The sequence below is a fragment of the Cherax quadricarinatus genome, chromosome 54, assembly GCF_038502225.1.
Source record: "Cherax quadricarinatus isolate ZL_2023a chromosome 54, ASM3850222v1, whole genome shotgun sequence".
NCBI lineage: Eukaryota > Metazoa > Arthropoda > Malacostraca > Decapoda > Parastacidae > Cherax > Cherax quadricarinatus.
This window is the reverse complement of record NC_091345.1, coordinates 1805476-1828568: the sequence shown is the minus strand read 5'-3', so window position 1 is coordinate 1828568 and position 23093 is coordinate 1805476. Positions and strand designations below refer to the sequence as shown.

The 23093-nt window shown below is 39.5% G+C and overlaps 1 protein-coding gene across 3 annotated transcripts in view; it reads left to right on the top strand.

Moving 5' to 3' along the window:
* Positions 1-23093, top strand: part of LOC128699110 (monocarboxylate transporter 2) — a 403927-nt gene that overhangs the window by 305756 nt on the left and 75078 nt on the right. For all 3 annotated transcript variants that reach the window (XR_011393491.1, XR_011393492.1, XM_053791628.2), the window contains exon 3: positions 21707-21880. Coding sequence is in view for 1 of the 3 variants with exons in the window: in XM_053791628.2 (XP_053647603.1) it covers positions 21707-21880 (174 nt within the window). In the remaining 2 variants the exon portion in view is untranslated. The remainder of the gene's footprint in view (positions 1-21706; positions 21881-23093) is intronic.

Sequence of the window (23093 nt, the reverse complement as noted above, 5' to 3'; positions counted from 1 at the left end):
TTGTACCTGGGTTATTGTCCCTTCAGGTCGTTGTTGTTCCTGGGTTGCTGTCCCCTCATTTCGCTGTTGTTCCTGGGTTACAGTTCCCTCTAGTCGTTGTTGCTCCTGGGATACAGTCCCCTCAGGTCGTTGTTGTTCCTGAGTTGCTGTCCCCTCAGGTTGTCGTTACTCCTGGGTTACTGTCCCCTCAGATCGCTGTTGTTCCTGGGTTCCTGTCTCCTCAGGTTATTGTTGTTCTTGGATCACTGTTCCCTCAGGTCCTTGTTGTTCCTGGGTTCCTGTCCCCTCAGGTCGATGTTGCTCCTGGGTTACAGTCCCCTCAAGTAGTTACTGCTTCTGGGTTACAGACCCCTCAGGTCGTTGTTACTCCTGGGTTACAGTCCCCTCAGGTAGTTGCTGCTTAACCAAACCATACCCCGGCCGGGATTGAACCCGCGGTCAGAGAGTCTCAAAACTCCAGCCCGTCGCGTTAGCCACTAGACCAGCTAGCCACAATAAGATTCGTCCAACTAGGTATATTTCTACACCATAGGAAGGTTAGCACAGGCACCACTGTGACCACAAATGCAAGCTTTTACAGACGAATCTCCAGCTAGCGTGGCCGTGACGAACTCTAGCTCAAGTCCCTTCACTGCCGTCAACATGACTCACGAAATCATGTCATTACGATTTCGTGAGTCTAGTTGCTGCTTCTGGGTTACAGACCCCTCAGGTCGTTGTTGTTCTTGGGTTCTTGTCCCCTCAGGTCGTTGTTGTTCCTGGGTTCCTGTCCCGTCAGGTCGTTGCTGCTCCTGGGTTAATGTCCCGCCAGGTCGTTGCTACTCCTGGGTTAATGTCCCGTCAGGTCGTTGCTGCTCCTGGGTTAATGTCCCGCCAGGTCGTTGCTGCTCCTGGGTTAATGTCCCGTCAGGTCGTTGCTGCTCCTGGGTTAATGTCTCCTCAGGTCTGTCACCTACTGATTGGCTTGCAATATTTCCTTCGTCATATATTGACAATCCATTACATTTTCTTTCATGTATGTCCTTTATTCCTCACAATTTTTCTTACACTAACACTTTATTTACTATTGTTCATCCCATCTTTGTCATTCTTCTATTTAGTTAATATCTAAGCTTTCCCTTCATGTTTTTTTCAGTGAATTTATGCCAGTTTTTGTGATAAACATTACGGTTTTTTTTTTAATAATATACATTTCACTTCTAAAGACATGACTCATATTATTTTAATCATTTATTGTTTGTATATAACATCTTTTACCCGAACAACATTTCGCTCTGTGTAGAGCTCTGTCAAAACTTGGTAAAACTACACACGGAGCGAAATGTCCCAATACAATTCCAAAACCTGTAAAAAATTTTATATTAAATTTTGCTGTTAATTCTTTTTTTTTTTTATTATTTTTTTTATGTATATTCATTGATTTTATTTTTGATGTGTGAATTTTCAACTACATCTCAGTAATTTTCTTCCTTTATTCATAATTTACCTTTTGTGTTTAATTGATTTTTTTCAGTTTAAGCTATTATTTCTCTGTTTAACTTTTAATCTTTTATTAAACTTAAAAATTTGAGATAAAACAACCCTCTTTTAAACTTTTATTTTCACTTTTCAGAAGCTTCATTCCATTCTTTAATTATACAGTTTAATCTAGTACAGTTTTAATGAGAAAAGATATCAGCATCACATCTATTTCGATCTATCTGTCTTCACGGAATATTATCTTCGTAACAAAGATACTTTTTTCCGCAGCTCTGTTGTTCTTTATTCCTTACGTCAACAATACACAAATAACCCGCACGTAGAAGAGAGGAGCTTACGTCGACGTTTCGGTCCAAGCCGGACCGAAACGTCGTCGTAAGCTTCTCTCTTTTAGGTGTGGGTCATTTGTGTATCGTTCCAGTCACGGTGTTGTGTCTTTTTTTTTGGTTACGTCAACAACCTATTTCCGCGACTGTTGTTATTCATTCCTCATGTCAACAACCTATTTGAACTGACATTGGGCACTGCAAGTGCTGTACCACATGAAGAGGTCCAAAGGCTGGTTCATAGGTATGGAGCCACACAATGTCCTGAGTGAGGTTTCAGTGTTGTATCGGGTGCAAAGCGCGTTCGAAGGCTAGTTACCTGTATTGTCCAGTACGCAGTGTGTCCAACGCACAATGGGTCCAACACACATTGTATCCAGCACATAGTGAGTCCAGCATATAGTGTGTGTGTGTGTGTCCATCCCACAATCTGTCCAGGACAAAGTGTGTCCAGCACACTGTGTGTTCAGCATACAGTGTATCCAGTACACAGTGTGTACAAAATACAGTGTGTCCAGCACAAAATGTGTCCAGCACACGTGTGTCCAGCACACAAATGTGTCCAGCACACAGTGTGTTCAGTATAGTGTTCACAGGTACATTCATGGGGTCACAAGTGTCGTCATCTTCTAGGTCCAGCAACATTTACCACTGTTATACTTACTTATTCTGCAATTATGTGGTTCCGTTTCCAGGAATCCCACCATTCCAGAGAGAGAGAGAGAGAGAGAGAGAGAGAGAGAGAGAGAGAGAGAGAGAGAGAGAGAGAGAGAGAGAGAGAGAACAAAGATTTCTACGACACCATCACTCCACAGAAATGTTGGAATTCTCCATGATTCTGCGGAAATGTATTGGAATAGATATCCAAATTGCACTCGTTGAGTGGTATCATTTTTAGCTTGTTTTGATAGGAATATTAAACTGTTTATTGTTTCAGGGAGGTGATTGTCATTCCAGGTAGAAGTGTAAAAGTATTTGATGAAGTCTGTGGTAAGCGTGACATATTTATTAATTTCTCATGAAGAATGAAATCCAGATATACGGCTCTTACTCCCACAGCAATTTCTACCAATGTTAACTACTTTTTAGACCTAAATATTCTGTCGATATTTTTTATTAGCTAGACAGAACTGTTTAGTTCCTGAAAGCTTTTCAGTTATGTTCTTTACACCTGTCTCTCGAGAACATTGTATGTAACGTGTGATGTTATCTTTGGTGTGTGTGTGTGTGTGTGTACTCACCTAATTGTGGTTGCAGGGGTCGAGACTCAGCTGCTGGCCCCGCCTCTTTACTGACCGCTACTGGATCCTCCCTCTCCCTGCTCCATGAGCTTTATCATACCTCGTCTTAAAGTTTTGTATGGTTCCTGCCTCCACTACATCACTTGCTAGACTATTCCACTTCCTGACAACTCTATGACTGAAGAAATACTTCCTAACATCCTTGTGACTCATCTGAGTCTTCAGCTTCCAATTGTGATCCCTTGTTTCTGTGTCCCATCTCTGGAACATCCTGTCTCTGTCCACCTTATCTATTCCATGCAGTATTTCGTATGTCGCTATCATGTCTTCCCCTGACCATCCTGTCTTCCAGTGTCGTCAGGCCGATTTCCCTCAAACTTTCTTCGTAGGACATTCCCCTGAGCTCCGGAACTAACCTTGTTGTAAACCTTTGCACTTTCTCTTATTTCTTGACGTGCTTGACAAGGTGTGGGTTCCAAACTGGTGCTGCATACTCCAGTATGGGCCTGACGTACACGGTGTACAGAGTCTTCAACGATTCCCTACTAAATTATAGGAACGCTTTTCTCAGGTTTGCTAGGCACCCATATGCTGCAGCAGTTATCCGGTTGATGTGCGCTTCAGATGTGCTCGCTATTATACCCACCCCAAGATCCTTTTCCTTGAGTGAGGTTTGCAGTCTTTGGCCACCTAGCCTATATTCTGTCTGGGGTCTTCTTTGCCCTTCCCCGATCTTCATGACTTTGCATTTGGCAGGGTTTTAAATTCGAGGAGCCAATTGCTGGACCACGTGTCCAGCCTGTCCAGGTCTCTTTGTTGTCTTGCCTGATCCTCATGTGATTGAATTCTCCTCATTAACTTCACATCATCTGCGAACATGGACACTTCTTAGTGTATCCCTTTCGTCATATCATTCACATATACCAAAAATAGCACTGGTACTAGGACTGACCCCTGTGGAACCCCGCTCGTCACAGGCGCCAACTGTGATACCTCGTCACGTACCATGACTTGTTGTTGCCTCCCTGTCAGGTATTCTCTGATCCAGTGCAGTGCCGTTCCTGTTATACGCGCCTGATCTAGCTTTTTCACTAATCTATTGTGAGTAACTGTATCGAAGGCCTTTTTGCAGTCCAAGAAAATGCAATCTACTCACCCCTCTCTCTCGTATCTTATTTCCGTTACCTTGTCATAAAACTCCAGTAGGTTTGTGACACAGCAGTTACCTTCCCTGAATCCGTGCTGGTTGTCATTAATAAGCCTGTTCCGTTCTAGGTGCTCCACCACTCTTCTCCTGATAGTCCTTTCCATGACTTTGCATACTATACACATCAGTGACACTGGTCTATAGTTTAGTGCCTCGTTTCTGTCTCCTTTCTGCATGTGTGTGCATGTGTGAGTGTGTGTTTTCATTATTTCCCTGTTGTTTCTTTTGTCTCCACTATATATCTTTTTTCTGCCTTTGTTCCACTGCTGTCCAAGCCTCTTTGACAAAGACTCAGATTAGATTTTTCCTCAATACTAGGTGTTTCGTTTCTCACCTACGTAACAGTGCAAGGGTCTGGCTGTCCTCTACATAAATTCCTATCCTCATACAGAAGGATCACAGATTTCTTCATGACATACTTTCATTTCTCATTAATTCCACCAGATGCTCTTCTTCCCTTTCATTTTTCTGCCTTCTGACTCTCTTTTTCGGTTCTGTGTCTCATTAACCTAAACACAATCAGAGCTCTGTGAAAGGTGTCCTTTTCTGGTGACACACAGCTGTTCTCTGCATCCCTCTTTCCTCACTGTCAAATGCTATTTCTCTCTCCAAACTCTCTTGACCTGCTAAAAATATACCAGTTGTCTACACTCTTCACTCTCGATTCATGTCTTTCCCTAGTTTATCGACTGCTAGTGCATTTGTTAGCCAAAACTTCATTTCTATAGTCCTTTCTTCTCTTCTTAGGATATTCCCTGATTTTTTTTTCATGAATTTTCTTTATTTTTTGGGCATATTCTCTAAATTGTCTTAATTTCTGTTCGCTCTTTATATTTTTGTTTCTTAATCATCCCTGAATGTGTAAAAGACAAGTTTTTCTTGGATTCCATTTCTTTCTTTTTATGTTTCATTAACCCTGCCATGAATGCTCGTCGTATTCATTATTTTTTCCATGTCTCTTTCATACTCTTCTCCTGCCCTGTCTCTCTTCCTCTTGCCAAATCAACCTATTACCTTTATGTTTATGGCTAATCTAAGTAGGTGCAGTGATGACTGGGCGTGTGAGTAGGTGTGTGGGTGTAAGAGTGAAGTTTCAGGGGTGAAAGTGGGTGGGCGAGAGTGAAGAGTCGACCCTCGCACCCAAAGTGATAGTCGTTTAGATTCTAAAGTTTACTGTTTCTTGTCTTAAAGTTTTGTGTTTGTTGTCCCTCGGCATCCTCGTATTGAAACTATTATTTTTACTTCGTTATTTGTAATTAAATTTAGGACTTTATAGGTTTCTGTAACCTATCTAAGCCTAAACAATACAAAATAAAGAAAACGGCATTAGTACAACGTACGTACATCTTATGACACACATGTGCCCTATTTACTGAGGAAACATTTGGTCCGACAGTGGATTTATCAATAGTATGAACTGTAGGAGACATTTAGATGTTTACGTTGAGAACCACATAGTGAGAAAATTGTGGTAAATGAGAGTTGGTTGTAATGGACGTGTAGGTGGGAGTTAACCTGTGGGGTGAGATTAATATGCAGTGATAGAAGGGAGGAGGGAGAGTTGAGGGCAGGACCGATTGAAAATAAGTTTGTGGAAGTGTGAATGGTGTTGGAAATTGGTAGGTATGGGTGGAAGCGTGTTTAGCTGGTGGGGGAAATATGGGTGTGAAGATATTAGTGAAGGAAAAGAGGGGGGGGTTGTAGTGGTATCCCTGGGATGGCCGCTAAAACTAACAAGTTTTAGCGGCTGTGTGATATGGAGTGGCATGTGTGAATTGGAGTGTTATGCACGAGTTGGAGTAGATGTGTGGTTTGTGTAGAGGTGTGGTTGGAGTAGTTGTATGGTTGGAGTAAATGTATGACTGGGGGTTTTCTGTGGGTTTCAATGATATTTATATGGGTTAGAATATACGAGTATATGTGAGTTAGAGTATGTAAGGCCTATATCAGAGCCCTTGTGTGTGTGTATGTGTGTGTGTGTTTGTGTATGTGCGTGTGTGTGTGTGTGTGTATGTGTGTGTGTGTGTGTGTGTGTGTGTGTGTGTGTGTGTGTGTGTGTTTGTGTATGTGCGTGTGTGTGTGTGTGTGTGTGTGTGTGTGTGTGTGTGTGTGCGTGTGTGTTTGAGTGAATCCTTGTTCCAGCATTTTATACCCTAGTTATGTCTGTCAGCGTTTCTCACCAGTGTAAAACTAGTGAGTTTTATTTCAGCGTGTTTGCACGCCTAGCACTGCCAGTGTAGCTTCATGTATACATTATAGAGCAAAATAGCTTTGTATTTTCATCATTATATAAATGACATACAATACCGACAAATTGATGTTTAAGACACTTGTGCATAATCAGAGAATATTTTCATTGACGAAAATGGTCTTGAAGACGGTATTACAGATGGATGAGACCCACTAGTGCAAGTAAGTAAAAACCATAAGCTGAGTGACTCACGAAATCGTAATGACACGATTGCAAACAAACCATATCACGGGCGGGATTTGAACCCGCGGTCAGAGAGTCTCAAAACTCCAGACCGTCGCGTTAGCCACTGGGCCAGCTAGCTTCAATAAGATTAGTCCAACTTGGTATATTTCTACACCATAGGTAGGTTAGCAAAGGCACCACTGTGTCCACAAATGCAAGTTTTTACAGACGAATCTTCCTGGTGTAGAAATACACCTAGTTGGACGAAACTTATTGAAGCTAGCTGGCCTAGTGGCTAATGCGACGGTCTAGAGTTTTGAGACTCTCTGACCGCGGGTTCAAATCCCGCCCGTGGTATGGTTCATAAGCTGAGTCAGTGGTTGGCAAGAAGGGTTGTATAAGAATTAATCAGCACCAGGATTCGCTGTTGTGGCTGTGTCAGACAGGTATCACTACGTAACCAGCAACCTCCTGTGTTTCTGTCTACGTGTGGGATATTATTGATCATTACCAGTAAGTAGATGAGTAAAACACAAGAGTAACACTTGGGTATCTTCACTGACGAGGTGTATCGCCTCCATAGTAGGCTTTCTCATTATAATTCAAGACGACTTTTATACTGGAGACAATAGAAGTGGAGAGAGGATTTTAAGGTATTCAGTAACTTAGCTTTGATAGATGGTGCTCAGAAACAACTCCCTGACGTAGGATCATCCGCATCGTAACTTGACTCCCTTTCATCGTATCTTCAACAACCTGTCTCAGACGCTCTCTCAAAACCTCTGAATATTTTATAGGTTTTGATCATGATTCCCCTCTTCCTCCTCTTCTAATGTTATTTGGTTGAGTTATTTGGTTGTCTGTCCATCTCAGTTCCAATACCAGTCTCACTGAAAACCTTTGGATATTATAGATTTTCTTTATGTATTTGATCCTATGCGGGATTTATTCTGGTTCCACGTACTTGAAGATGGGCCTAACGTACAATGTAAATTTCATAAATGAATTCTTGCTTAGTTGCCTGAAGTAGTTCTTACGTTAGTTTGTTTTGCATATGCCTCTGAACTTAAATAATTATATAAGTGCATTTGTGATAGGATTTAAGCAATGCTTCCTAGCAGACCTTCCCAGACCTTTTTCTAGCCACTTTGGTTAGTCATTTCTACTTCGTAAATCGTAAATGAAGTTTACCAGCATTTCTTCCTCATCTATCTCCTTCCCATACCCGAATTTCTTCCCCGTATATCTCCTCCCCATATCTGCATTTTTCTTCATATATCTCCTTTCCATACCCACATTTCTTTCTGTGGCTTTCTGTGACCCTGCTTTCTCATTCTCTCCAACACCTTCTCGTTAACCTGACTGTAAAAAGTGCTTCTGAAGCACACATCACTCTGTGAACCTCTGTGAACCACATTTACCCCACATTTACAGTTGATATCCCTTTCGGAGAATTTGCCTTGTAAAAACACAGTCACATTATTTTCTGGAAACGAATGAATGAGAGCTCAAGCTTCAATTCTCTCAATACTACATTTATATTGTCTTGATGATTTTCTTAAATTTGACTATAAATTTCCCTGAATTTATCAGGAGATAAATTCTGAAAGTGCATGAAGATGGTGACAGCAATGATGACAGTAATGAGTAAATGATTGGTCGTATAGGAATGTTAATGTTATAAGTTTTGAGGAGTCCATACATAACTGGAAGCTTAAGAAGATGGAAAGTATAAGTATTTTTTAACTGAGGAAAAATAAGCAGAAAAGTTTTAAGGTAGGCGTTGTAAGAACGTTGTAACCTACAGAAGAAAAAAGGCACAATACCGTGACTCACGAAATCGTGAGTCATGTTGACGGCTTTGAGGGGACTTGAGCTAGAGTTCGTCACGGCCACGCTAGCTGGAGATTCGTCTGTAAAAACTTGCATTTGTGGTCACAGTGGTGCCTGTGCTAACCTTCCTATGGTGTAGAAATATACCTAGTTGGACGAATCTTAATGTGGCTACCTGTCTAGTGGCTAACGCGACGGTCTGGAGTTTTGAGACTTTCTGACCGCACAATACCGTGACTGGAACAATACACAAATAACCCGCATATAGGGGAGAGAAGCTTACGACGAGGTTTCGGTCCATCTTGGACCATTTACAAAGTCACACTAAGACAAGAGAGTGAGGAAGCCTATATTTATTGGCTCCCTCACTCTTTTGTGTTAGTGAGACTTTGTGAATGGTCTAAATTGGACCGAAACGTCGCTGTAAGCTTTTCTCTCCTATGTGCGTGTTATTTGTGCTTTGTATCGTACATTTTATCAAAGACTGATACATGTTTTATCAGACAGCGAATCACTACTTGTTCTTAATCATCAGCAAAATTTGATTAACAGGCTTATATGTACTGTCATGTCTACACTTCAACATCATGTCAAAATTCTATAAACAAAGTTGCTCCTGTCAGTCCGCACATGTCACATGTTCTACATGTTCTACCGTTGAACATATCTTTTATATTTCCTCTTTCTAATTCTGCGACGTCCCCTACATATACTTCCATTCACCCTAAATATACACATCCTCTCAATCAACCTATCTTTCTCCATTATTCCTCCATTACCACACCATCTCTGTACCCCTTCCACTCATCAAATTATATCTTTCGTACCAACTCACTATCATCAAATAATTTCATTTTAATTCTCTGTGTATTATTCACATCACACGTTCACATTGGTCACGACATTTTTATTGCGTCCTCCCTCCTTCTTGCTACATTATTCTGGAGCCGTGTGTCACGCCCATACAATGGCGTCGACACCATTATACTCACGTAAATTTCCTTGCCTCATTCATTGTATTAATTTATTTCACGCCACAAAATTCTGAAAATACCAGCTACTTTCTTTCCCACATTTGTTCTCCGTTATAGAGCCATCTTACGACATGATTATCTCCTCGGAAAGGATTTTCGTAAATACTTGCGAGCACTGTATTTAAAGACATTTATGTACTGTGTTCAACATACCAGTATCGTTCATTAATTATCACTTCACATCAACAAATTTTCTTCAGTTCATTTTCCTTATTAATACTGACTTCCTTTTTCATATTTTTTTCTTCGTATGATATGAATGTGAGACTTTCCTGCCGCCTGTCTTCCCTGCTGACGGTAATGGTATCCAACAATGTCTTTAACTGTTCTTCGTCGTCCCCTCCTTTACCCAAAATGTTCTTTCCACTGTTTTAAACCTTCCTCTTCTTTATCTCTCTCTTCTGACTCCTCCTCCATATTTTCTTTTTCTTTTAATCTCTTTTATCTCCCTCTCTCTTTTTTCTCTCTCTTTGTACACAAATAACCCACACAGTACCTGGAGTTTACCTGGAGAGGGTTTCAGGGGTCAACGCCCCCGCGGCCCGGTCTGACGAATTTATAACGACGTTTCGGTCCGACTTGCACCATTAACTCTCTCTCTTCTGCAACTACCATATTTACCCTAAATTCCCTGTCACTCGCTTTTCTAGCATGTTGTTTTCACTATTTCCTATCGTTCACTTATACTTCTGCTACTTTTCTTCACTCTCTCTTTCTCTTTCTTTCTCTCTCTCCCTCTCACTTTATGTGACTTGAAAAGTTCGCATTCTAAACCAGAAGTCAGAGTAAAACAAATTTTTGCATCTAAATCTTCAATATAGAAAGGAAATAGATTTCTTAAATAGAATTTAGAGATTTAAAAACTCTTATTATCCCTAAACTCATTCAAAAACTTTCCATTAACAAACTTGTTTTAACAGTTATTACTTATGATCGTAATGTGCAACGTAAATAATTATAAGGAATATAATTAAGTATGAGTAAGCTGAGGATTCAAGCTTTACTGAGATAATTACAGAATGCAAAAGCGTGGAAAAATATTTCATGTGCATTAAAAATAATATTTTCTTAGGTGACCTTCGATTACAAAAGAACAGCATTTAACTCAATGGTTTTGTTCAGTATTTTGGCAGTTATGTTAGTAACACCTGGAGGATGGACGATCCAACTCCCATTATTCCTTGCCCTAAATAATCCTGAAGGGTTTAGCACTTGAGGCGTGCACCGTCACACAACTGTTGGGCATGGCCTCTCCACCAGTCAACTGACAATCCAAAGTGTAGCAGTTCTGGGGCCCCAGTACCGTTTTTGTTGTCCAGTTTAACCCGTCAGTCACGAAGAAGCCGGCTACTTCAGCCAAAGAGACGTCATACCTACCCACCCGGCTGGGTAGCAGACACTGGTCGTGTCCACTGATCCCTTGAGTGGCTCCTAGTTGCAATATCATATACTCTATCTTAATATATTAAGAACGTACATACTGTAAATAAGTGGTGAAGGAATACGTGGGTAAAGAAATCTACCTCTGCTGTGTTTGCCTTTCTCTTGTACTGCCCTGTTGATTGCTCTATTTTGCTGACTCAGTTTAACGACCAGGTGCTACAGGCCTTTAAACTACCGATCGTGTTCGTAATAGCATTTCGCACAAACAAATAAAACCTAGTCTTCTTCGATGCACTCCTCCTTGCATGCTTCTTCCTTCCTGACTCAGCAGACATTCTTGCACTCTCTCAGCACCTCATAACCCACTCTCTGCCATCATTACTCCCAATTATCTACACTTAGGCTTCCGCGGACAAGTTAAACTTTCTTCATCTCAGCGCCAAGTTGTCCTTCTATCCTTTTACCTCTCCCGTCCTTCTCCTTCTCTACTCTTTTTCAGTCAATGCGGCTCTTTTGCTCCTTATTTTCTTAGACATTTTTATTTGCTCTTTCATCGCAATTAAAGATAGTAGTAGTAGTAGTAGTAGTAGTAGTAGTAGTAGTAGTAGCAATAGTAGTAGTAGCCCCATGATTATTATTAATAACATTACAACAGTTATCTGTTTTTTCTGCTTAATGTCTTCTCTCCTTTTTATGGATATCTGGCTTGTATCCAGAAACACAATTTGTTTATTGGAAGGTGACGGGTGAATTTGCTTTACTATTTTTCTAAATTTGATTCTGATTTTTTCTTGACGCTGAAGATTTTTTTGGGCTTATTACTTTTCCACGTGACCACATTATCCGGTGGGAAGAGGCCGACGTGTTAAAAAAAATAATATGTATATATATATATATATATATATATATATATATATATATATATATATATATATATATATATATATTTTTTTTTTTTTTTATCACACCGGCCGATTCCCACCAAGGCAGGGTGGCCCGAAAAAGAAAAACTTTCACCATCATTCACTCCATCACTGTCTTGCCAGAAGGGTGCTTTACACTACAGTTTTTAAACTGCAACATTAACACCCCTCCTTCAGAGTGCAGGCACTGTACTTCCCATCTCCAGGACTCAAGTCCGGCCTGCCGGTTTCCCTGAATAACTTCATAAATGTTACTTTGCTCACACTCCAACAGCACGTCAAGTATTAAAAACCATTTGTCTCCATTCACTCCTATCAAACACGCTCACGCATGCCTGCTGGAAGTCCAAGCCCCTCGCACACAAAACCTCCTTTACCCCCTCCCTCCAACCCTTCCTAGGCCGACCCCTACCCCGCCTTCCTTCCACTACAGACTGATACACTCTTGAAGTCATTCTGTTTCGCTCCATTCTCTCTACATGTCCGAACCACCTCAACAACCCTTCCTCAGCCCTCTGGACAACAGTTTTGGTAATCCCGCACCTCCTCCTAACTTCCAAACTACGAATTCTCTGCATTATATTCACACCACACATTGCCCTCAGACATGACATCTCCACTGCCTCCAGCCTTCTCCTCGCTGCAACATTCATCACCCATGCTTCACACCCATATAAGAGCGTTGGTAAAACTATACTCTCATACATTCCCCTCTTTGCCTCCAAGGACAAAGTTCTTTGTCTCCACAGACTCCTAAGTGCACCACTCACTCTTTTTCCCTCATCAATTCTATGATTCACCTCATCTTTCATAGACCCATCCGCTGACACGTCCACTCCCAAATATCTGAATACGTTCACCTCCTCCATACTCTCTCCCTCCAATCTGATATTCAATCTTTCATCACCTAATCTTTTTGTTATCCTCATAACCTTACTCTTTCCTGTATTCACCTTTAATTTTCTTCTTTTGCACACCCTACCAAATTCATCCACCAATCTCTGCAACTTCTCTTCAGAATCTCCCAAGAGCACAGTGTCATCAGCAAAGAGCAGCTGTGACAACTCCCACTTTGTGTGTGATTCTTTATCTTTTAACTCCACGCCTCTTGCCAAGACCCTCGCATTTACTTCTCTTACAACCCCATCTATAAATATATATATATATATATATATATATATATATATATATATATATATATATATATATATATATATATATATATATATATATATATATATATATATGTCGTGCCGAATATGTAAAACTGGTCAATTAGCAAGAACTCATTTAAAATTAAGACCTTTCTAAAATTTTCTCTTATACGTTTAAAGATATATTTTTTTCATTAATGTTGATGTAAAAATTTATAATTTTGCACCAAAAGGAACTTAGAAAACTTACCTAACCTTATAATAACAAGAACAATTTATTTTAGCCTAACCCAACAAAATATATTTTAAATACGTTTACAATAATTTAGTGCTAAAGAAACACAATCAAATATATTTTTTTCGTTAGGTTCAGAATGATTTTGGCGAAATTATTGCATACACAAACATTCACTTGTCCTATATGGCAAGATGAGCGTTGCTATTTAAGCCAAGATCGCAAGTTCTGCCTATTCGGCACGACATTATATATATATATATATATATATATATATATATATATATATATATATATATATATATATATATATATATATATATATATATATGAATATTTTATTACATAATATGGTACAGAAGATTTAAGAGATACATTGTTGATATAAAGGTGGCATATACGGTACATGTTGTTACGTGTGTATCACCGATTATAAGGCGGAAATCTCACCCAGCTCCTCAGAACTGGGGCGTGTGCCCAAAATACAGCAGGCATTACCCCTTTGAACAGCCGCACTGAGCCGCTGGAACAGAAAACTAGCTGCCCTGGGATCCCTAGTTACCCTGATGAGTCTTTTTCCCAGCTCCTTAAGGAATTTAGATGCACTCTTTCCCCATGAGCCAAGGGTCTCTGAGCCTATGGGAACAAACATATAATGATGGGCAAGTTCTCCATATTTTCTAGACTTTTGGGACTCTCTGATGCTGGCAGCTGCCCCTCCTTCCTCCCTGGTGTATTGGAGATAGGTATCAGCCAAGGTAGATGCACATGTATAGTCCCACACCACCTGCTTCCCATCTGTCCAGGCTTGAAGGGTGATACCATCTGGACGCTTCTGGCTGCCATCAGATCTGCATAGTTGGGGTGGCTCCCTTACTGCTGGGCATCCAGCTGTTGTATATATTGTATATATTTATATATATATATATATATATATATATATATATATATATATATATATATATATATATATATATATATATATATATATATATATATATATATAATATATATAATTATATATATATATATATATATGTATATATATATATATATATATATATATATATATATATATATATGTGTGTGTATATATATATGTGTGTGTGTGTGTGTGTGTGTGTGTGTGTGTGTGTGTGTGTACTCACCTAATTGTGGTTGCAGAGGTCGAGACTCAGATCCTGGCCCCGCCTCTTCACTAATCGCTACTAGGTCCTCTCTCTCTCTCTCTCTATTTCCTGAACTTTGTCATACCTCGTCTTAAAGCTATGTATGGTTCCTTCATCTACTACATCACTTGTCTATTCAATGTCGTCTGAGTCTTCAGATTGTGACCCCTTGTTTCTGTGTCTTATCTCTGTCTACCTTATCTATTCCACGCAGTAGTATGTCGTTATCATACTCCTGTATCTCCGATGAACTAGCATACTCGGAACTAGCCTCGTTGCAAACCTTTGCACTTTCTCTTAATTCTTGACGTGCATGACAAGGTGTGGGTTCCAAACTGGTGCTGCATACTCCAGTATGGGCCTGATGTACACAGTGTACAGTGTCTTTAGCGATTCCTTACTCAGGTATCGGAACGCTATTCTCAGGTTTGCCAGGCACCCATATGCTGCAGCAGCTATCTGGTTGATGTGTGTGCCTCCGGAGACATGCTCGGTGTTATGGTCACTCCAAGATCTTTCTCCTTGAGTGAGGTTTGCAGTCTTTGGCCAGCTAGCCTATACTCTATCTGGGGTCTTGTTTGCCCTTCTCCGATCTTCATGACTTTGCATTTGGCAGGGTTGAATTCAAGTAGCCAGTTGCTGGACCACGTGTCCAGCCTGTCCAGGTCTCCTTGAAGTCCTGTGTATGTGTGAGTGTATATATATTTATATATATTTTTACTGTCTGTCTCATTTCTCTATTTCTCAATATTTCGTCGTGGATCTGATGACTTTTTGATCACGATCTTTCGGTTTTGATTTCCATAGCGTTTTTTACGTTTCTTTTTTTCTCTGTTTTTCATGTCGCTGCTTCTTCTAGCTCAGTTGTTCTCCTGATATGTGTACGCTTGCTCTGTCTTCCCACAGCTCTGTTTCCCCTTGGTTCTCTTCTCCTTTAGATTTGTTCCTCTTGGCACTGTTTTCGATCCCCGGTATGGCTGGAAATATTAGGATGAGTTTTCCTAAGACACCTACCGTCCATGTTCACCTATTAGTAAAATAGGTACCTGGGTGTTAGTCGACAGGTCTGGGTTCATATCCTAGGGACAAAATTGACCTAATTTGCCCTAAATGCTCTGCATAACTGACGCTTTGTATATAGTAATAAGTAACTGATGTCAACTATCTCTGTATGTATTGTACATGTATTGTAGATATAATGATTATTATAATTCTTATTATTAGCTATTTTCCTGTTAGGTTTTCCATAGCTTTTATTCTTAGAACTTTGCCCCAGCTCTGTTTACCTTAGGTTTCCTAAGCTTTGTTTCCCTTATCTAGCTAGCTCTACTTTGACAAGCTTTATTTCCCTTACAATGTTTCTTCCAGATCTTTCTTCCTTAGCCCTCTTGCCTATAGTTCCTTTTCCCCCTATCTCTATTTTCCCCCTATCTCTATTTTCCCCATCTCTATTTCCCCCCTCCCCTGTCTTTGTTTTGCTTGACGCTGTGTCCCTCTACACAGACTCTGGTAAAATATCTGACAAATTCGACTATGGAGTGGTGAGCCTCAAGAATGGATTGGATGTATTTCATTCTCCTCCTGTATGTTCTGACCTCTCAAGCGATTTTTATATCAATGCACCACGCAGAAACAAGCGGGTATATACAGAGAAAGATCGCAGTCAACTGGACTCGATACTGCTACTGAGACGGCCAAGATTCCCTGGAATCGTTCTTATCCACACAATCCTGCTGACTGCGATCTTTCTCTGTACATACCCGCTTGTTTCTGCATGCTGTATTGATATAAAAATCGCATGAGACATCAGAGCATACAGGAGGAGATTGAAACAGATTTAATCCATGTTTGAGGCTGACTGACGTGCCCGGGCTGGGAAAGAAACATGGCTTGTGAACCAGGCTGCCCAGCTTGTGTGGCATTTGTGATGGCTGAGTGGTTAAGAGCGCTGCCTGGGTATCTTGTTCTGCTGACTGCGATCGAGTTCTGCTGACTGCGATCTTTCTCTGTATATACCCGCTTGCTTCTGCAAGCGGGTATATACATATTATATATATATATATATATATATATATATATATATATATATATATATATATATATATATATATATATATATATATATATATGCAAGGAATTCGCGAGAGCATGCGAAATATACACAAACACTGATCTCTAGCTGAAGGAGACTCGAACCTACGAACCTTAGGACAAGGTACGCAGTGCTTTACCAATCTACCCACAGTGTGGGTAGATTGGTAAAGCACTGCGTACCTTGTCCTAAGGTTCGTAGGTTCGAGTCTCCTTCAGCCAGAGATCAGTGTTTATATATATATATATATATATATATATATATATATATATATATATATATATATATATATATATATATACGTAGATGGGGTTGTAAGAAAAGTGAATGCTCGGGTGTTGACAAGAGGTATGGGGTTAAAAGATTAAGAATCAAACACAAAGTGGGAGTTGTCACAGTTGCTCTTTGCTGATGACTCTGTGCTTTTGGGAGATTCTAAAGAGAGGTTGCAGAGGTGGTTGGATAAGTTTGGTAGGGTATGTAAAAGAAGAAAATTAAAATTGAATATAGGAAAGAGATAAGTGATGATAACAAAAAAATTAGGTAACGAAATATTGGATATAAGATTGGAGGGAAAGAGTATGGAGGAGGTGAATGAATTCACATATTTAGAGTGGACGTGTCAGCAGATGGATCTATGAAAGATGAGGTGAACCATACAATTGATGAGGGGAAAAAGGTTAGTGGTGCATTTAGGAGTCTCTGGAGACAAAGAACTTTGTCTATTGAAGCAACGAGGGAAATGTATGAGAGTATAGTTATACCAACGCTCTTATATGGGTGTGAAGCATGGGTGATGAATGTTGCAACAAGAAGAAGACATTTGAGATGTCATGTCTGAGGGCAATGTGTGGTGCGAATATAATGCAGGGAATTCGTATTTTGGAAATTAGCAGGAGGTGTGAGATAACTAAAACTATTATCCAGAGGGCTGAGGAGGGGTTTTTGAGGTGGTTCGGACATGTAGAGAGTGTGAAGAAAAATGGAATGATTATGAGAGTGTATAAATCTGAAGTGGAGAGAAGGCGGGGTAGAGGTCGGACTAGGAAAGGATGGAGGGAGGGGGTAAAGGAAGTTTTGTGTGCGAGGGGCCTGAACTTCCAGCAGGCATGCGTGAGCGTGTTTGATAGGAGCGAATGGAGGCAAATGGTTTTAGAACTTGACGTGTTGTTGGAGTGTGGGCAAGATAACATTTATGAAGGGATTCAGGGAAACTGACAGGTCGAACTTGAGTCCAGGAGATGTGAAGTACAGTGTCTGTACTCTGAAGGAGGGGTGTTAATGTTGCAGTTGTATAACTGTAGTGTAACCATTCCTCTGGCAAGACAGTGATGGAGTGAATGATGGTGAAAGTTTCTCTTTTTCGGGCCACCCTGTCTTGGTGGGAGACGGCCAATGTGTTAATAAAAATAATATATATATGTAGCAGCATGGGTTCGACCCCTTGGCTAGTGCAGTGTTGTTATTGATATATATATATATATATATATATATATATATTTATATATATATTTATATATATATATATATATATATATATATATATATATATATATATATATATATATATATATATATATATACATGCAATAAGATCACAGTAAACAGGTGATTTCAAAATATGCAAAACAACCACTCTGAAAGAATAGAGAAATTCCAAGCGCTTTCGTGACTACTCACATTATCAAGGAACTACATGCTATATGATAATGTGAGTAGTCACGAAAGCGCTTGGAATTTCTCTATTCTTTCAGAGTGGTTGTTTTGTATATATATATATATATATATATATATATATATATATATATATATATATATATATATATATATATATATATATATATATATATATATATATATATATCACCAAAATTATAATATACATCTGTGAGACGTTCACTCTTATTATGTATGTAAATGTGATAGAAAAGAAAATCCAGATTATAGCGTCAAAATGTATCCCAGTCCAGAGTATAGGTTCAAAATGTATCCGAATCCAGATAATGGATTCAAAGTTTATTCCAACCCCAGAGTTCGCAATTATGAGTAACGAACTTATGATGACAAACTAAACAAGCTATAGATGTCTTTTTTTACTGACAGGAAGAAAATAGGATGTATGATAGCATCATTTTGGGTTATAAAATGATATGAACGAACAGTTAAATATTTATTAATACCTTAAACAGACATAACAATGGGCTACAGACGCAAAAAAATAAAATCTAACCAATGTGATACTGGGGAATTTGTCTTTACAAATTCAGTGGTGACTGAATGGGATAAACTAGGAAATAATAATAATAATAATAATAATAATAATAATAATAATCTTTATTTCTACAAGTACATGTACAACGTATACAGACCATAGTTGACATCAGTGACATAGTACATAGTTATGGTTATGCAGAGCATTTAGGTAAATTTGTTCAATTTTGTCCCCAGGATGCGACCTACACCAGTCGATTTACACCCAGGTACCCGAACAGTGACAACATGTGTCTTAAGGAAACACGTCTTAATGTTTCTAGTAATGAAGGCGGAAGACCACGAACATATTTCTTTTGCTGTAACTACTAGTGGGTAAATACCGATTTATAATTACAAATAAGTAATTACAAACGGGTAATTATAATTCAGCTGGCTGCTGCTTCAGCATCTATAAACATTTAATCACACAGGCTGTCCCTTGAATATTTTTTTGTCAGAAAAATTATTTTTAACCAGCTCGACACCACAGCTTATTTCCATCACAATGTTGCAAGAAGTGTTCATCTTATTGTCAGTACCGTCCGTCACCTAATTACACACGTCGCGTTATTTCACACACCACCTTATTACACATATCACGTTATTACAGACGTCACCCTAATAGGCACGTCACCCTATTACACACGTCACTTTATTACACACACAATTACTTATTACACATTCGGGCGCCTTATTACATACCGGTTAGGTATCTAATTGCAAACTCCACCTTATTACAATTATTATATTTCTTGTGTCACCTTATTAAACACCCAGTCAACTTGTTACATAGCCAACATATTGCACACACAGGGCCACCTTAACACGCACTCCGTCACCTTATTACACTCACCCCTCACCTCATTACTCGCCATCACAACTCACTTATTCCCTTCTCACTATCTTCCATTCCCTTCCGTCATCTTTTCCCGCAGTCTTCCTACAACCACAACTCTCGTGATACCGGTTATTTTTGGCCTTCTCCTAACGTAAACAAATTCCTCAATCATACACTCAATTAAATTAATATATTTACCCACTTCTCTATTTACCCAGATATGACAAATATTTATGTCCATATTTCCCCGTTATCATTAACTAATTTTTGTCTGTGTCATTTTCATCGTTGACACTGATGAGTTCTACATATGACAGTAGATGGTGTGAGCTGCCGGAGCAGGAGGCGGACATGTTCCAGGAAGTGAGAACCCGGAGTGTTAAATTTCTGGAATTGAAAAAATAGGAAGAGGGCAATTTTCTCAGCAAGGCAGACTCTTAGAAAATAAAACCAGCTTTTACGAAGTCTGCACGCAATAAGAAGAGCTGTGTTTTTCACATTTTCAACTCTGAAATATCCATTCGTTGCATTATACTCTGGCCTTACCTCTCCTCCAAATTTTATAAACTCTGCTCTCTCTCATAGAGGCGCCGTGGCCAGACTGAGGGAGCGTCTGGGTCCTGATGGTACTCAACTCCAGCCCAGAAAGTCAACGTCCTGCTTCTTCCCCCCATCCTTACAATTATTTATTTAACCCTTACGAGTTCAAAACTTCACGAAATAAATAATATGAGTGCTCTCTCTCTCATATCAAATAAACTGTATTTTCTCCTAAACCTACGAATGCTAGGAAAATTCCTGTAGTTTGACTTCCCTATATTTCTCATTTATAGATGAATGGTTCAGAGAACCGACATGTTGATAAATTAGACACATGTGCAACTCTTGGGTATCTTTATTGAGGAAACGTTTCGCCACACAGTGGCTTCATCAGTCCATACAAAGGAGAATCTTGAAGAACATCGACTCAAGGTTGAGGGACTGATTACCTCATTCTCCTCCTATTCTTCAAGATTCTCCTTTGTATGGACTGATGAAGCCACTGTGTGGGGAAACGTTTCCTCAATAAAGATACCCAAGAGTTACACATGTGTCTAATTTATCATTTCTCATTTACGAAAAAACTTAATAACACCCTTTGTTCTCTGTATAGTATATGTGTATTACCTTGAACTTATGCACCTCGTAGCACTCTGGTACATGCTTCTTTTCTTCTTCTCATAAATGTCCTTGTTGCACCTAGCAGTAAGTGTGTTAACCGACTGTTGTGGGTCGCGTCCTGGGAGGGGAGGTAGTGTTCCTAAGATAGGGCTGGGCTTTGAAATGAACCGAGGTAGGAAAACAGCTGTAAAACTGATTTGCGTAAAAAAAAATTACTTTCCTTATCTACTGCATTTCCTGCTCTTCTTGCCTTCTCCAATAAGTTTTTCTTGCTAATACTAACAACACTCTTCTCTGCCATTTTAAGAGATCATGGTCACTCTAATAGCGGGTTATTTGCTAAACCTATTTTTCACTCGTTCCGTAATAGACACCGTCCTCTTCATTCTCTCTTTATAAACAACTGTCCTAGTATCAAACTTTATTTCTGCTATTATTTCTCTGTATGATTCTCTGAAAATCATTAAATAATCTCACAGTTCTCAGTAGCATAGAACAACTCTTCTAAATTCTGTAACTCTGAATGACTGAAATTATTTTCTGGCCAGATTTTATTAGACATCATAGTAATTAAATCTTGTGTATTTTGTAATGTTCTATGACGAAGTGTGATCATAGTATATAACATCATAGTTACAGTTATCTAATGCCTGCTTATGGAGACATACGACGTACGGTGAGTCCAAACAGAGAGTACAAATAAGGAAGTGAATACAGATATTAAGTGTATCTGTTTCGTGCTCAGGAGACATAGGACTGAAGACTCTTAATTTAATTAAATTTAATTTAATTTAACAATTTTCCAAACATTTATTTTATTTAATGCATGTAAAGTACTAATTGCCTGTGGAACAGTGAGTGCAGGGAGTGACGGAGACTTGATCCGCTAGGCAGGAAACATGCAACTTCTTGTTTTCACGTATTCTCCTATATCTAACGTTTGTTATTCTCCTGACGGACAGATGGCGGTGGGAAGGAGAAGTGCTCCAAGTACGAGGACCTGGGAGACGACAACGTGATCGACGGCCTCCAGGTCATTGCCGAGAGGGAGATGAACTCCTTCCAGAAGCACATCCCAGGTCTTAAGCGGCACGACGCCAAGACCTCCACCATCCGACAGCACTACTACCCCGAAGGTCAGTGTTGGAGCGAGGGATCAGTACCCTCCCTGGAGGTCAGTGGTGGAGTGATGGTCATTGTTGAGGCTATGGTCAATAGTATCCGTAAGGTCAGTGTTAGAAAGATGGTCAGCGTATGAGTGAGAGGCCAGAACTACCTTAGATAGCCAGTGTTGGAGTTATAGTACTCACGAAATCGTAATGACACGATTGAAAACAAACCATATCACGGGCGGGGAGAGAACCCGTGATCAGAGAGTCTTTAAACTCAAGACCGACGCGCTAGCCACTGGGATAGTGCGTCGATCTGGAGTTTTATGGCTCTGATCCCGGGTTCTATCCCTACTCATGGTATGGTTTGTGATAGTCAGTGTTGGAGTGATGGTGAGTGGTGCAGCGATGGACAATACTACCCGGAAGGAGAGAGTCAGTAGCTGAGAAATTGTATATAAATGTTGGAAAGCTGGACAGTGTAGGAGATATTATCATTAAAACACCGATGGTCAATTTTAGAACAAAGATTAACACTGAAGAGAGACCAATACCAGTGTATGAGCTATGGTAAGTGTTGGAGTGAAGGTCATTGTTGGTCACTGATACCCCCAGTAAGTACACATGAGAGAAGAGTCTGGGAAACTGGTAAATATGCTTGTGTAAGTAGAGATCTTAGCTTAAGACCTGAGAGTTTTACCGTGCATACATGTGTTCCACACATGTATGCACGGTAAAACTGATTATAAATGTTGTATTTTGCATATGTTATAGTTCATAATTATTGTGTTCCATATATTTTGTGTTCCACACATGATGTGTTCTATATATATATATATATATATATATATATATATATATATATATATATATATATATATATATATATATGCTGGGGTTCATACATGTTGCATTCCACACATGCTGCGCTTTACGTATGTTGTGGTTCATACATGTTCCACACGTGTTTCATACATGTGTTTAACACGACATATACTATCCCTGTCATGGAGTATGCAGCACCAGCATGAAGCCTTGCTTTGATTAAACTTATATGAAAACTAAAAAAATTGAGTTAAAATTGCGTTATGAAGGAAGATGACTTTAAAAGAAAGAAAGATTGAGTGAGATATAGGCATAGGGATGAGATGTCAGAGATGGAAACTAAAGACACAGACGAGCCAAACGGATGTTAGGAAATGCTTTTTCAGTCTCAGGGTGGTAAATAAAAAGAATGAGA